Here is a 16,445-nt window from a genome sequence, read left to right on the forward strand (position 1 = left end):
CCCTATTTTGCCCCACCCTCTTCCTTCCAGTAACCATTAGTTTGTTCTCTTTATCTGTAAGACTGTTTTTTGTCTTATTCACTAGTTTATTTTTTATAGTCAATATATGAGTGATATCATACAGTATTTGTCTTTGTCTTATTTCACTTAGCATAATGTTCTCCAAGTCCATCCGTCTTGATGCAAATGGTAAATGTTCATTCATTTTTATGGCTGAGTAGTATTCCATTGTGTGTGTGTGTGTGTGTATATATACACACACACACACCCCACATCTTTACCCATTCATCTCTTGATGGACACTTAGATGGCTTCCATATCTTGGTAATTGTAAATAATGCTGCTATGAATATTGGGGTGCATGTATCTTTCTGAATTAGTGTTTTTGGTTTTTTTCAGATATATACCCAGGAGTAGAATTGCTGGATCATATGGTAGTTCTATGTTTAGTTTTTTTGAGAAGCCATCATACTATTTCCCACAGTGACTGCAACAATTTACATTCTCACCAACAGTGTCAAGAGTTCCCTTACCAGGATGTATTCTTAAATGAAAACCTATGGTCCAGAACAGTGTATAACAGTGTATATATACCATGTTTTTTGAGTCAAGTAGAAGAGTATAAATATAGGGACAGAGATTTAACAGATTGGAAGGACAGGAACAAAAGTGATGAAATTTCCTTGTGTTGTACTTTTGAGTTTGTACAAATTTAAGTATTTCCCATAAAGTTTAAACAAACAATGCTCAATCGAAATGGAATTTAAAAATCCATAACATCAAAAGTAAAATGGAAGAAAAATTGAGAGAGATTGTGTGTTGCCTTGATGGTATATCCAGGATAAAGAAAGTGGCTTAACCCAGAGGGATATCAACTATACCCCAATATAAAATAAAACTTAAAAAAAAAAAGAGGGATAAAACCACACACCTGAGTACAACTAGAGGAATCTGAATAAGATCAGGTGATAGTATCAACGTCAACATCATTGTTGTGATATAATATAGTCTTACTATTGGGGAAACTGGGTAAAGTACACACAGGGTCTCTCTGATTCCTTACCTTCCCTTTCCCTTTCTTTGTCCTCTCCTTTCTGTGCCACAAGGTGTGCAGGATCTCAGTTCCCCAACCCGGGATTGAACCTGGGTCACGGCAGTGAAAGCACCAAATCCTAACCACTAGACCACCAGGGAACTCCCTCTCTGCATTCTTACCCTTACATGTGAATCACTGATTTTCACAATAAATACTTCAATTAAAAAATCCAAGGGAGGGAATTCCCTGGTGGTCCAGTGGTTAGGGGATGTTCTCTGAGATCTTATCAAATATTTCTATGAAGTTGTCACTTCTGTCTGGAGAGATCCTCACCAATTGTGAAGTGTTGCTTCCCTGGGATGCAGACTTTGTAAGGGAGGAGGACTGTAGTGTATCAATGTCATTATTCAGTTTAACTTTATACACCAGTGGGTTCATTCAAAATATTCATAGTAAACATTATTTTTATAATACTATTTAAGGTTGAAGTAAAAAATATCACCAGTGTGATGAAAAGAGGTTACAAAACTAGAAAATGAAGCAAAATAAGGGACAAAACAAAGAACCAGAAATCTTGATAAGAATCACAAGATGAAGTTAAATAACAAAAACTTATGCCAGTAGAATTTCCCGTGGGAATTTGGGAGTGTGCATAAATCTGAGTCTAACAACCATGACATTGCTTAGGTTGTGGATCAGTCCACTCTTAATGACCTCCAGTGAGTCACAGGTAGTAATGATTGACAACTTCCCCTGATCATAGAGGTTCTGCAGAGACACAGGAAGGGTCTAAATTAAATGCCCTGTTCTCATTGAGCGCAGGGTGACTCCATTCTTCTAAGAGGATGTCTGGTCCAAATTTTTATTTTCTGTTTAAGAAAATTATCTTATAAATGGGACATGTCATTGAGATGAAATCACAATAAGGCAAAGATGATAGAGATAGATATATAGATGGTAGACATATAGGTGGATGATAGACATACAGATGACAGAAGAATGGATCCATTTTTATAGGTGAGGAATGGAAGCCAAGGCCCTGAGAGGGTAGAGTGTTGATTACTATGATAAAGAGAACATCCAAGTACTTGAGATGCAATGAACAGCCTTTCACCAAGGATAAAAATTTAGAGACACATCATTCAAGTCTCCATGACACAACATGCCCCTCATCAGCAGATACGACAGACACTAGGCATCTACTCAGAGTAGGAGCTCATCTTCTTCATCTTATTACTCACAACCTACCTTATCATGAAGCCTCTACAGTGAACCCTGTTTATGATCAGTGTGTTTAGTGAGAAGCCAGTGAAACAAGTTTCAAAACAATGCAACTGAGGAGAGAAGGGAACTGTCAGGCACTCCTGATGCACGTTGATGAGGGGCAACATGCCTCTGGTTTCCTCAGCAAATGCCTTTCCTGTTTTTATGGCTTTGTTCTTATGTCTTATGTCTATATATATAACCTATATAAGGTTGTTCCTTTTTTATTGTCCTGACCTCAGGAAGTGAAATTTATTTTAGAGTTAATTTCCAGTTTTCTGATAAAAATATTTTCTAAGAATCAGATACCTGAAGAGATACTTACCAAATGTGTATTTGCTCCCATAACAAGGATGCCATGGCAGCATCTGAGTGTGCAATGGGGATACGTAAGCCTGAGATAAAGGTTTAGAACCCCACAATGTCATCTGCTCCTTGGAAGTGATTACGTCACCTGTAAGTGCACTGACAGTGTCTGCATATGGAGAGGAGACAAACTCAGAAAAACATTTCAGACTGTGTAATTATCCAGAGCTATTAAAAGTACTTAGGGTTTCCCTGGTGGCGCAGTGGTTAAGAATCGGCCTGCCAATGCAGGTGACATGGGTTTGAGCCCTGGTCTGGGAAGATCCCACATGCCACGGAGCAACTAAGCCCATGCGCTACAACTACTGAAGCCCATGCACCTAGAGCCCTTGCTCCACAACAAGAGAAGCCATCCCAAAGAGAAGCCTGCACACTGCAACAAAGAGTAGCTCCCACTAGCTACAACTAGAGAAAGCTCACGCACAGCAACGAAGACCCAAAGCAGCCAAAAAGAAATAAATAAACTAAAAAAAAATAAAAGTGCTTAATGAGATAGATATCCATGAGGACTGGCAGAAATTGATGGTGGAAAACTGGTTTTTGAAATAATCAAAATCCCACTGGAATCTGAGGGAAAAAAAACACACACACACACCTGACATCTAATAAGTGAGAGAAGGAAACCACTAAAATGTCTACTGGGGATTTTTTAGTAGATTTAAAGGCTTTTCACAAAACATAATTTCTTCCTATAACTCAGAGCATTCATGGTAGTAAAACTGAAGGAAAAAGCAGGGTGAGGAGAGTTAGAAAGTACACCCACAGTTGTGCAAATGAATGTTAAATGTGCATTATCATTTTGTTCCATATTTTAACATGTCAGTAGGTACCACATGGGGGACTTGCCCGGCGTTCTAGTGGTTAACACTCTGCACTTCCATTTCAGGGGGCAAGGATTTGATCCCTGGTCCAGGAACTAAGACCCCACATGCCACGCAGTAAGGCCAAAAATAAAAAAGTACCATATGTGTTTCAGACATGTTTCTAGGAATACAGAATGTATCAGTGCACAACATGTAAATACATATTTTCCTACTGGAACTTACTCTGTATTTGATAGAAAAATAAAATAAGCAGTTCTTCTATGATATTAAGTTGCATAGCGTAATAGAAGGTGATGGGTCCTAAGGAAGTAAGAAGGCCAGCGAATGGGTGATGAAACAATTATGAGTTTACGATGGGTTGAGGCACTAAAATGAGTGTCCATATTTGGATTCATAGTGAAGATGAAAACTGAGGATATATTTTAGGTGGTTTCTTCCTTTCCAATTGCTACATATTCATTATTTTGCTGTTTTTTTTTTTTCGTATTGAATGAAATTGGAACTCCAGGATGATACTGAATAAGAGAACAATGAGCAGCTGCCCTCCTTTTATTCTAATGGCAATAGTTTAATAATGGTTCAAAGGTATAGTATTTCTAATAACTCTTTCTAGATGTTGTAGGATTAAGAAGGCTCACTTCTATCCATAGTTTGATATCTCTCTTAGTGTACTAGCACTGAACATTTCACAAAGAAAAATTTTTAAATTCTCATTCACAATATTATTAGATTTAGAAAATACATATGCAAGACCTATAAAAAGAAGTCTAAAAACATTTCCATCCAAAATTAAATAAGATCTACATAAAAGGAGATGTATCATGTTTATGGATTGGGACACTCAGTATTTCTTTCTAAATTAAAGATTAGGAGAATTCCCTGGAGGTCCAGTGGTTAGGACTCGGCGCTTTCACTGCCCTGGCCTGGGTTCAATTGCTGATCAGGCAACTAAGATCCCATAAGCTGCACGGAACAGCCAAAAAATAAAAATAAAAATAAATTGAAGACTAAATGCAAGCCCAGTGAAACTCCTAGTAGGACTTTTTGTGCTGTATAAGCTGAAAAGTGAATTCTAAACTTCATATGGAAAAGCAAAGAACCAAGAAAGGCTATAATGACTGAAAAAAAGAAAGTCAAAGGAGTATACAACCTTGATTTCAAGACATACTATAAAAACAAATTAGTTAATACATGAAAATACTGGCATAAATAAAGTAGATAAATGCAACAGAATAGAAATTCCAGAAATAAACATATACAAAAATGATTGACCTTTGATGAAGATACTAAAGCAATTCAGCGGAAAAGGTATCATCTTTTAAATCAGTATCACTGCAGCAATTGGGTGTCTATATTTTAAAAAATAACTCCCACAATTAATTGAAAATGATTCCTTTGCATCAATAAAAACCCTAAACCATAAAAGTTACAGGAGGAAGCGGGAAAAAGTATAAGAATGGACAAATTAGACTACACTAAAATTAAGAACTTTTTCTCTGGAAAAGTAATTGAAAAGACAAGACCAATTCTGGAAGAAAGTATTGCTAAGTATTTCCATTAGAGGACCTTAATCAATAATTCATGAAGAAATGTCAAAACTCAGTAATTAGAACAACAAATCAAATGAATAGAAATTTCAATAACAATATATGGCTGGAAATTAACACATGGAAGACCACTCAGCATCATGTCATTAGGGAAATGCAAATTAAAATCACTTGATACCACTATACACCTACGATGTCACAAAAATTAGAAACCCTGCACATACCAAGTGTTGGTAAGAATGGAAAGAATGGGAACTTGGGTTCTGGTGTTTCTGGCAAGACTGTAAAAGGATACTACCACTTTAAAAAGTTTGACTGGGGCTTCCCTGGTGGCGCAGTGGTTGGGAGTCTGCCTGCCGATGCAGGAGACACGGGTTCGTGCCCCTGTACAGGAGGATCCCACATGCCGCTTAGTGGCTGGGCCCGTGTGCCATGGCCACTGAGCCTGAGAATCCGGAGTCTGTGCTCCGCAACGGGAGAGGCCACAACAGTGAGAGGGCCGTGTACCACACACACACAAAAAAGTTTGACTGACCCCACATAAGTTAAACGTTCACCTACTCTACAACACAGGAGTTGTGGTGCTAGATATTAACTCAAGTGAAGGAACACATAAGTCCAGAAGACATTTCTCCAGTGTGAACTTTCCTCTTTTTTATGAGCTTGGAGCTACATACAAAGAACTACACTCATAAGGCCTTTCTCCAGTGTGGATTCTCTGGTGGACAATAAGACTTGTTCTGTAACTGTAAGGCTTCCCACATTCATTGCACTGAAAAGGCTTTACTCCAGTGTGGATTCTCTGGTGGACAACAAGACTTGTTTTGTTACTGTAGGGCTTCCCACATTCACTGCACTGAAAAGGCTTTGCTCTAGTGTGGACATTTCGGTGGCTAACAAGTGTATTCTTCAACTTGAAGGCTTTCCCACATTCATTACACTCATAGGGTCTTTCTCCAGTGTGGATTCTCTTGTGCTCAGCAAGTCTGATTTTCCTCTTGAAAGCTTTCCCACATTCACTGCACTCATAATGCCTTTGTGCAGTGTGAACACTCTGGTGTTTATTGAGGGCAAAGCCGCTTATAAAGAAGTTCCCACATTTCTTACACCCATAAACTTTTTCTCCATTGTGAATTCTCTGGTGTACAATAAGACTTTTTTTATTGACATAGGCTTTCCCACACTCACTGCACATATGAGGCCTTTCTCCAGTATGGGTTCTCTGGTGGATAATAAGACTGGTTTTATAACTGAAGGACTTCCCACATTCGGTACACTTAAAAGGCTTTTCTCCAGTATGGATCCTCTGGTGCACAAGAAGTTTATTTCTGTAAAGGAAGAGCTTCCCACATTCACTGCATTTATGAGGTTTCTCTCCAGTGTGGACCTTTTGGTGCTGGACAAGTGAATCCTTGCGGGCATAGGCTTTCCCACATTCATTACACTCATAGGGTCTTTCTCCAGTGTGGACTCTTTGGTGCTGAACAAGTTTACATTTGTAGATGAAGACTTTCCCACATTTACCACAATCAAAAGGCTTTTCTCCCGTATGAACTCTACGATGATGAGAAAGACCTCCCCTGAGTCTGAAGAATTTGCCGCACTCGCTGCACCCATAAGGTTTTTCTCCAGTGTGAACTCTCAGGTGCTCCGTGAATTTATACTTTTTACTGAAGGCTTTTCCACATTCACTGCACTCATAATGCCCTTGTCCAGGGCGAGAGACCTCCCTGCTCTCCCTGCTTCTACCTGGATGCTGTCCATCGTGGGAGGGCTGGTGCTGGGGAAAGCCCAAGCTGCCTAAGAAAGCCTTCTCAATCTCTCCACATGTGAACATATTGTCGGGTAAAAAGACTTTGCAGCTCGTCACAAGCAAGGCCCCATTTTCTTCCCTTCTGAGGTGTTTCTCTCCACTGGGCTGCTTCTGTTGCTGTTGTAGGTGAGAAGTGAACATTTTCCCACAAGCCCCAGAAGAGGACGGTTTCAGCCCAGGATGCACTCCTTGGTGCTCAGCCAGGTACAAAACATATTTCTCTACCAGGGCACCCATATCTGAAGTAAGAGTCTTCAGGATAGATAGGTCTGGATTTGGATTCCTGTCTTGTGTCACTTGTTCTACAGAAACACATTGTTCAGAAGCGGCCTCCTCAGTACCTAATGCACTCCAACACCCTGAAAGCACAAAAATGCTGATAAACTGTATGGAGACGTTGGTGGTACAGGAGTCCACTACAAATCTGTGCATGACACATGTAGGTATAAGCCCATGGGTTTGTTATTAAAACAAGGGAGGAAGGGTCAAGTGGTAGAAGGGGATACTGTACAATGCTAGGTCTCTGATGGTCACAGAACAGGAAATGTCTCAAACCAGCAAGAACACAGGATACCAGGATGTGGCGCCGTGCCGGGAGGAGAGGCTAGAACAACCCACTCCTAGGCAGATGGCTTTCAGCAGGACTTTCTGGTGGTGACAAGGGGCAGCTCTGTAGAATGCAAGTCTCAATCCAGGAAAATGCAATTACACCTGACTATCAGTGTTCAAAGACAATGTAAGTAAACATGTACCTCTCATGATACATTAAGGATATGCATATACAATATACAAAATACATAAAATTGGAGAACAGTGCAGACAGGGGGAAAGGAGAGTTTTGGAGGACACTAAGGTGGAAAACAGGAGTCAGAAATCACAGTAGAAATGAAAAGTGGGCAAAGTGTCAAAATGGGGAGAAGTGGAAGAAAGAAATGAAATATGAGCATGATGAGTCTTGACGCTGAAAGAGGAGAGAGCAAAGGACATTTCCCTGTAGGATTAGAACTCATCAATTATATCATGCCTTCCTACAGCTCCTGCTCACCAGGCTCAGGATGCAATTAACCCTCGTCCTATGACTAGAGAGGGGCCTACCTCGTCAGGCACCCAGGGTTGCCTCCACCTCTCAGCTCAGGCTGGGTGACTATGAGCCCTACCAGATCAAACTCCTCAGAGGAAAATAGGGCCATTAGGAGAAAGACACTGGCCCAGAGTGAACCAACCAATGACAGATTTCAGGAAAAAAAATGTATCATTAGAAGAACCTTAAGGAGTCTTGCAAAAATAATCTAGGGTTGACCACAAATGCTGACCATGTAAGTGTCTGTAATTCCTGACACAGGCAGTGCAAAAAAAGGGTTAGAACGTGTGACACGGATCTTGCACACATCTGAACAGTCAACACACCTAGCAGTGGCAAAGCTAAGTGGCATCAGCTGGACAGGCTTCAAGCCTCTGAGACCAAAGGCTTCTGTAAAAGGCTTCAGGGCCTATGGTACAGGGCTGAACACAAACAGGGTGGGGGAATGCAGCTCAAGTGCCAGGAAATCGGGGAAGTAAGCAATGTCCAAGGTCCAGGCTCGGAAGGATGGAGTGAGCCATGCAAAAAGAAGGGCAGAGTCCCATACGGGGCAACGGCGTGGGAACAGGGGTCCTTACCCAGGGAGGCTATAAGTGACAGGTTCTCCAGCATCACGTCACAGTACAGGAGTCTCTGAGCATCGTTAAGGAGACCCCACTCCTCCTGGGAGAAGGACACAGCCACATCCTCAAAGACCACATGGCCCTGTCATGAGGGGGACAAGTGAGTTCACAGCAGCCTCTGCAACCAGGACCCCCAGTTCATGGTCGTCCACCCCAGTGACCCAGCTCAGAGGACATACCAGGCCCTGATGCCACAGGAACCTGCTAGTGTTACGTCATTCAGTTAAAATAGAGAGGGAGACAAGCAGTCTCACAAGACACTCTGAGGCTGCCACACAGACCCCCAGCCACTCTCCTCAGAGTCGACTCTCCTAAGATCACACAGATCACACCACACACAATGACACTTGTGCTCAGCCCCCTGGAGTAAAGCCTGGGGACAAGGGCCCTGAGTCCATGCTCACACTCCCTCCCTCTCCATTGCCCAGCCCTGCAGGGTCACAACCCCCTCACGTGCCCGACCATGAACCCCACCCCACACCACGCCACCAACTTGGCCCCAGGCCTTCGGCACCTCATCATGTTCCCCTTGTGCCACCCAGCACTCAGTGCTTCCCCAGGCCTCTGCGGGACCCACTGCTACAGGCGGTCCCAGTACTGCTTTCTGTCTCCCCACATGGCCCTGATCCCTGTTCCCACGTCAGCACCCAGACATCTTGTGGGCTCAGATGCCCGGAGTCCTCGTCCTCCACAGTGTCCCACATGCTGACCCTGCACCACTCACCCCTTCCTCTCTCTATTCCTCTCATTCCAAGCCCAGCCCCCCAGCCCCCCGCCAGCCCAGCCCAAGACCCAGTCCCAGCTGTGCTCATCTGCCCTCAGCTGGTCTGTCGTCCAGTCTCACTCTCTTCAGGCTCCAACCGCAGTCATCACAAGACTCTGAGCCTGTGGAGGGGAAACAATGCCCCAGGCCTTACCTCCCTGTCATCTGACCTCCATTCCTGCTTAGCTTCTGAAACCATACCTTATCCACCCCTTCGAATCCTGTGCCATGACCAGGACCTCCCCTGAGACCACTCCCGGCCCCCACACACTCATGGTCACTGCACTGCCTCATCCATCTTAGTGATGACAGCCACCCCTGTCCTCATGCCCAGGGAGGGCATGTCCTTCTCTATCCTACAACTTTCATGGCACCCACACATGACCTGAGGGCCTGTAATCTGACCTGGTCCGCATGCCATCCACCTCTCAGGGGTATCTTCAATCCTGAAGATTGAATCCCATCTTTCCTGAACTCCAGGTGTGTGTTTCTAGTGGCCCACTTGACACCTCCCACGAGACACCCCGGCAATATCTCAGACTCAGCCTGGGGACAAGGAACTCTGGACAGTCCTTCTGTCCATTACTCCTACTTCTGACTTCCCATCTCAGACGTGGCGTCCCCACCGTCACCTAGAGCCAAACATCCTGGGGTCATGTCAGACCACTCTCTCTCATCCTGTACAGCAGAAAATCAGCTCTACCACAAACGAGATTCAGAGACTCACCTCCTCTCCTGCTACAGAGCCATTGCCAGGATCCAGTCACAATCGACATTCACCAGGACTGTACCCTCCACTGGGCCCCTGGCTCCACCCTCACCCCCAGTCTTCTTCCTCTCGGCAGGCAGAACAGCCTCTTCAGACCCAGCGTCAGATCACTTCCCTCTTCTGAGGCCACATGTCATGGACCCGCCCCCTCAGGAGAGGCCCAGCTCCTCAGGCTGCCATCCCAGAAATGACTCATGACCTCAGTCTTTATCAGCCCATGTCATGGGTTCGGCAGTTCCCTGAAGACTCCCCTCTCAGTCTCATCTCCAGGCTGTGCCCAAGGACATGTCACCACTTGACCTTCTCCACTGGACACATGGGAACACCTCTGTACAACTTCTGGCTTTGATTAATGGTCCTGTGCCTGAGATGATGCCAGGGCCCAGACCTAAGGACCCACAATCCCAGGACAACACTGTCTCCTATATCTGTGTGTCGGGACTAGGGGTAGCGATGATGTCTGGGTAGGTACTGGGGCTTCTTCCACTTACCTGTCCAGGGACCATAAATGCTGCTGCCACCATGGGAACCTGTGAAAAGAGGGAGTATCTGAGGTAAAGGGGATGTGAGGATGTAAAGGCTGAGCTGTTTCTTCCCTTCCTTTTCCCGGACATGAGTCATCTGAGGCTGACCTCTGACCTCAGATCCTCACTCTTCAGAGCTATAGCTTGACAACTCGATAGCCTTAGACAAAGACTCAACATCCTTGGGACTTCCCTGGCGGTCCAGTGGTTAAGACTTCAAGCGTCCACTGCAGGGAGCCCGGGTGCCATCCCTGGTTGGGGAACTAAGATCCCACATGCCATGGGGCGTGGCAAGAAAGAAACACTCACCCTCTTTGAGTCTCAGTGTCTTCATGTAAATGGCAACACTTAGGATGTCTAACTCATAATGTGTACATACCAAATGCATTATTACCTCTCCCATGGTAAGATTCAGCTATTACAGAACACAGGATTAAGATTTCTATAAATGTTTTTGAAAATTAGGTTTTTCTTACATGTCTTTCAAGGCTTTCTGAGACAAAGTATCTTTTTTCAACCACCAATTATCTAATTTTATGACACCACTATGGTGCCCTAAAATTCATTCCTATTATTACACTACCTGAACTTAGTGACAGAATCCACAGGTTTAAGGCATCAAACCCATAAACTGCCCTCTTTTGAGAAGCTAGTTCCGACCCCTGGTCCCCAGGCTACCAGGACTTCTGTCTCACTTGGCTACAAATTCAGGGTTTCCCATGAGCCCCTTCTCGGTTTCGATAATTTGCTGAAATGACCCATGAAGTTAGGAAAACACTTCTTACTTTTTTTGGTTTACTGTAATGTATACAACTTTGGAACAGTCAAATGGAAGTGACGTCTAGGTCAGGGTTGGGGGGATGGAGGGCAGCAGGGGGTTTCCAGGCCTTTTCAGTACACGCCACCCTCCCAGCACTTCCACCATTTCAATGTGTTCACCAATCTGAAGGAACCTTGAATTTCATTGTTCAGCAGTTTTTACACTTAATCTCCAGCTCCCCCCTGATCCTTGGGAGGTCCCATGTGGGGATGAAAGTTTAACCTTCTATTCACCTTATTTTCCTGGTGATCAGTCCAATCCTGAGGTTATCTAGGGGACCCACCCTAAGTCAAACTCCTTTGTGATTAAAGAGGCTAGTTGTGAATAACAAAAAACAATCCTAAATCCAGGAAATTCCAAGGGGTTCAGAGCTCTAGGTGAAGAGCCCAAAACAAAACCTAAACATATGTATATAATTATAGCACAGATATATATTCTCATTTTAAGCAGTTATTACTTGCTTACACAAGATTAACTTGCTAAATCTATACTTTTTCTTTTTCTTTTTTTTTTTTTTGCGGTACGCAGGCCTCTCTCTGTTGTGGCGGCCTCTCCCGTTGCCATGGCTCACAGGCCCAGCCGCTCCGCGGCATGTGGGATCTTCCCGGACCGGGGCACGAACCCGTGTCCTCTGCATCGGCAGGCGGACTCTCAACCACTGCGCCACCAGGGAAGCCCAAATCTCTACATTTTTAACCTTGTAGTTTCCTGGGAGAGCTGAGGCACGTGTGCCCTTGACTGGGCCTGAGCTGCTCCACCACCCTGGCTGACCGTTTTCTGGCTCCACAAGGAATAGATAGTCGGCTGCGTGTTCAGTGCCGTGAAGCTACACGTCACACTTTCTTCTCCATCTCCATCCCAGGTAAGGCTCCTTACTCCTTATACCCTTGCTTCCCCAGAAAGCCCTGGAACCATAGGACCCTCCCATCTTCAGGCAGCCTCAGAAAGTCCCACCCCCTCTGCCCTGCCCTCCAGCCCCAGGTCTCTCTACTTTCATCTGAGGTCCCCTTGCACAGAAGAGTGACAACTTTTCCCTCCTAAATTTGAGATCCTGTCTTGGCTGGAGTCCAAGACTTAGGCTGTTACCACATGGACATCAGTCCGCCAGTGTCCTCCTCCCTCAATTCCAGATTACAGATTCCAGCAGCTCCTATTGTTACCTCAACTTTGGGATCTCAGAAACAGCATGTCCCGAATCCAGCTTTTAATCTCTCCCTAAAACTGACTTCTCACATCAGTCTGGTCTCAAGTCTTCCCAGATGCTCTGCCAAAAGAAAACCTTTAATGTACTGTAATCTGTCCTTTAGCTCAGAGCCACATTCACAGCACCAGGAAATCCTACCAATTATCTTTAAGGTTTACTGGGAATCTTATTACTTAAATTCCTTTGTAAAAAAATTAATAAACAGAAACCTCAATTAAAGTTGGCACACCGGAAGGGGGAGCCCTCACTGACCTGAGACAATAACAGTATCCAAAAGGAAGAAGACTCTCTTCTTTCCTGGGAAGGACTTGGACAATGAAAAGCGATGGACTCTTTGGTGACTACAGCCCTTCTAACTTCCTTCTTTAATCTCTATAAAAGTCTTAGCTCACCTTGGTTGCACACCCCAATTGCAATTCCCTGATGATTCTGGAATAAAAACAAACAAAAAACCCCATCTTTGCAAGTGAAATAGCGTGCAGGCTGTTTGTTTCAGGTCAGCAACTTCCATAGGCACCACTCTGGTCCAGAAGCCACCTTACTCTTTGGAGTGGAATGCACTAGGCTCTCCCAGGTCTCCCTGCCTTCACCCTCAGCTCCCCCTCCCCAGTCTGTTCTCCCCTGAGCAGCCTTTGAAATACTTTAAAACTCAGAGGGTCGTCCTGATTTATTCACAACCCTCCATGGTTCCCAGAATGATGACTGTTGGCTCAGTTGACGCAGTCTGTTGACTCCTCCTTAAATGCCCTGTCCCTGCAGAAAGAACCTCCTGCCCTGGGGGAGGAGGTCACTGGCGGACTGATGTCCATGTGGTGAAAGCCTAAGTCCTGGACTCCCGAATGCTCCCGGCTCTTGAGCACCTCCAATGCTTTGCACGGGCCAAGCTCACAGCGTTTAACACGCTCCACACTGTGTCACACATCCTGTCAGAAATGGGACTACCACACACGCACACCTAAAGTTCTGGAAGCAGGGGACTGAACCCCAGTGCCCTGAGCAGGAGACCCTCCCTGGGGGCTTGAAGATTTGGGTCAGGATCGGGGGGGGGCGCGCGGAGGGGGCGGACCAGTCACCTGGGCCGGGTCCTGCACCGCGTTGGTTGACATAGGACCCTGTGGGCGCGGTGGTGCCAGGAGACGCGCAGGATAATGGCGGAGACCTAGGCCGAAAATCCCGGAAGCGGGTTCCGCAACCCGCTCACTCCTGGGCAGTGTGGACGGCGCCCGCTCGGGCTCCTTCCAGTTTCTCTAAGCTCCGCTCCACCGAGTGACCTAGAGCCTCGGGACCTGCAGACGGCAGCAAAAGCCGCCAAACCACCGCCATCAGAAAGACGCCGGAAGTCCCGCCCATGGTTATTTCAAAATCCGGAAGAGCCTTAATTTGGTGCCTTCATTGGAGAGGAGAACAAGGCCGGTCCACACAGTCTTCTGGGTAATGTAGTTCCCCTCGCTGCCGGTTTGTGATGTGAAAAGCCCCAGGGCATTAATGCACCTTGTCCTTGAGGGAAGTACAAATTAAAAGCACATCAAAGTAGACCCAGCAAAGCCTTTATGTATAACCTTTCAACATAAAAGTTGATACAGGATTAGCAAAAAAGCATTCCAGTTGTGAAAAGGCTGAAAGTAGCCACAGTATTACCTGTTGTTGTTGTTGTTTTTATAAAAATCTTGGAAGAATTTTCAAGTTAGAAAAATCAAGTCAATAATATTTTAGAATAAAAAATTAAAAAGGGAATTATATGCAACTAAATATCCCTGAGTTCGTCATCATTGGCTAAGAGAATAAGTATATAAAATTAGATAATGAAGTCTGTCATTGATACTGTGGACCTAAGTAAACCTGAGCGGCGTTAATCAAGCATGACACATTTGTTTGGGATCAAAGATTTGCAATTGTGGACACACATTCAAGTGACAACCCAAAAGGTGTCCAGCTGGGGAATAAAAGTCAAGAGATTTTAAAGGCAAAGAGGGGTCCAGGTTGGCCCAGATCAAAAGTTTATGCTTTCTAAAAAGAAACGAAACTGAGTTATTTGTAGTGAGGTAGATGGACCTAGAGTCTGTCACACAGGGTGAAGTAAGTCACAAAGAGAAAAACAAATACCGTATTCTAACACATATGTATGGGATCTAAGAAAAAAAAATGGTTCTGAAGAACCTAGGGGGACAGGAATAAGGACACAGACGTAGAGAATGGACTTGAGGACACGGGGAGGGGGTAGGGTAAGCTGGGACGAAGTGAGAGAGTGGCATGGACATATATACGCTAACAAAGATAAAATAGATAGCTAGTGGGAAGCAGCCGCATAGCACAGGGAGATCAGCTTGGTGCTTTGTGACCACCTAGAGGGGTGGAATAGCGAGGGTGGGAGGGAGACGCAAGAGGGAGGGGACATGGGGATATATGTATATGTATAGCTGATTCACTTTGTTACATAGCAGCAGCTAACACAACAATGTAAAGCAATTATACTTCAATAAAGATGTTAGAAAAAAAAAAACTTCATGGTTTCACATGATGGGAAAGTGCAGGAGGTTCACTAATTAATAGCCTCCCAGCTCCATGTTAAAATCCCTTGACATAAGTGACTCCTTTTTATTTCACATTTCACAGCACTATTAATTTGGTATGCCTTGCAGGACTTCTCAACCCATATGTAAAAATGATCACAGCATATACAAAAACTATATCATAATAGCAGGTTTCTTTTACTTTAAAAAAATCATAAAAATTGCAATAAGAAGAAAACACATAAGATATTGAGCCACCTATACTTTTTAAGCATTAATATGTAAATAATAAGTAAATTCAATAAATACTACAAATTAATGAGAGAAATATTTGAAACCCGTGAAGGCAAAATTCTTGTATGCCACTTGAGATTAGAATTACCAGAAAGAAACTAAATTTTCTAAAAATAAAAGAACCGTATTTTCCAACAGGAAAAAATGCAAATACAAATGAACCCAATCAGATTGATGAGACTCAGTAAGTCTGACGTTAGTAAGTAAATGTTGGTAACACTGAAGATATTAGTAAATATCATAAACTAGCATTGGGTATCTATTAAAATTATCTTGCAGTAGTGTTTAGTATTATACATTTACTTTAAAACCTATGTCCCTTCATGCAAAAACTACTTTCTATTGATATATGCACTACATAAACCAGTATATCAATCAGGGAACATGTCAGATAGCTCTAAGTAGCATTGCTATACCTGCCAAAAACAAGAAGAAAGGAAGCAAAGAAATTAAAAATTCAAGAGTAGAACATAAAATTGAATTAAAAATACTTGGGGCTTCCCTGGTGGCGCAGTGGTTGACAGTCCGCCTGCCGATGCGGGAGACACGGGTTCGTGCCCCGGTCCAGGAAGATCCCACATGCCGCAGAGCGGCTGGGCCCGTGAGTCATGGCCACTGGGCCTGCGCGTCCGGAGCCTGTGCTCCGCAACGGGAGAGGCCACAACAGTGAGAGGCCCGCGTACCGCAAAAAAAAAAAAAAAAAAAACACCCCACATATTTGGACCATAGAAATCTATCTTTTTTTAAAAAGGAAAAAAGTCTTGACATATGTGTTAAGGGAAAATTTCAGAGTCATTAATTTTGGAATCCAGTTGCCTTTTATGTACTTATTCACAAACTGGGAATCATCCAGTGTAGCAAACAGGAAGGAGCTCCAAAGAGCCATTTAGAATGCACAGATTACTTACACAAAATTCCTGTCCTTGAGGACAAGGAAATCATACTAGGCAATTGCTGATTGGTCGTACGTGGGTTAACTTTTCTTATATGGAGTACAGGGAAGTTTTG

General features: G+C 44.0%; 1 protein-coding gene across 11 annotated transcripts; it reads right to left on the minus strand.

The window, feature by feature from the left end:
• Positions 1-4,622: 4,622 nt before the first annotated feature.
• Positions 4,623-13,997, minus strand: LOC111170007 (uncharacterized). Of its 11 annotated transcripts, none has more exons than XM_089901974.1 (5): positions 13,707-13,997; positions 13,026-13,062; positions 10,577-10,615; positions 8,509-8,635; positions 4,623-7,208 (listed from the first exon to the last, which is right to left on the minus strand). In XM_089901974.1, the coding sequence occupies exons 3-5, from the start codon at positions 10,607-10,609 to the stop codon at positions 5,692-5,694; spliced, it is 1,677 nt and encodes a 558-aa protein (XP_089758100.1). In that variant the 5' UTR covers positions 10,610-10,615; positions 13,026-13,062; positions 13,707-13,997; the 3' UTR covers positions 4,623-5,691. The 11 variants fall into 11 exon arrangements, with proteins under 11 accessions (XP_089758100.1, XP_022420495.1, XP_022420494.1 ...); XM_022564787.2 differs by lacking the exons at positions 13,026-13,062; positions 13,707-13,997 and adding exons at positions 12,590-12,693; positions 12,886-13,019; XM_022564786.2 differs by lacking the exon at positions 13,026-13,062.
• Between the last annotated feature and the right edge of the window lie 2,448 nt (positions 13,998-16,445).

The sequence above is a fragment of the Delphinapterus leucas genome, chromosome 20 (genome assembly GCF_059928025.1).
Source record: "Delphinapterus leucas isolate spDelLeu-1000000601 "Yukka" chromosome 20, BTC_Dleu_Yukka2, whole genome shotgun sequence".
NCBI lineage: Eukaryota > Metazoa > Chordata > Mammalia > Artiodactyla > Monodontidae > Delphinapterus > Delphinapterus leucas.

Coding starts and splice junctions, on each gene's coding strand:
- LOC111170007 (XM_089901973.1), bottom strand. CDS start 10,699: ATGTCCGGGAAAAGGAAGGGAAGAAACAGCTCAGCCTTTACATCCTCA. Junction 8,636..10,576: donor CATTTATGGTCCCTGGACAG/GTAAGTGGAAGA, acceptor CCCTCATGACAG/GGCCATGTGGTCTTTGAGGA. Junction 7,209..8,508: donor GTCACTTATAGCCTCCCTGG/GTAAGGACCCCT, acceptor TTGTGCTTTCAG/GGTGTTGGAGTGCATTAGGT.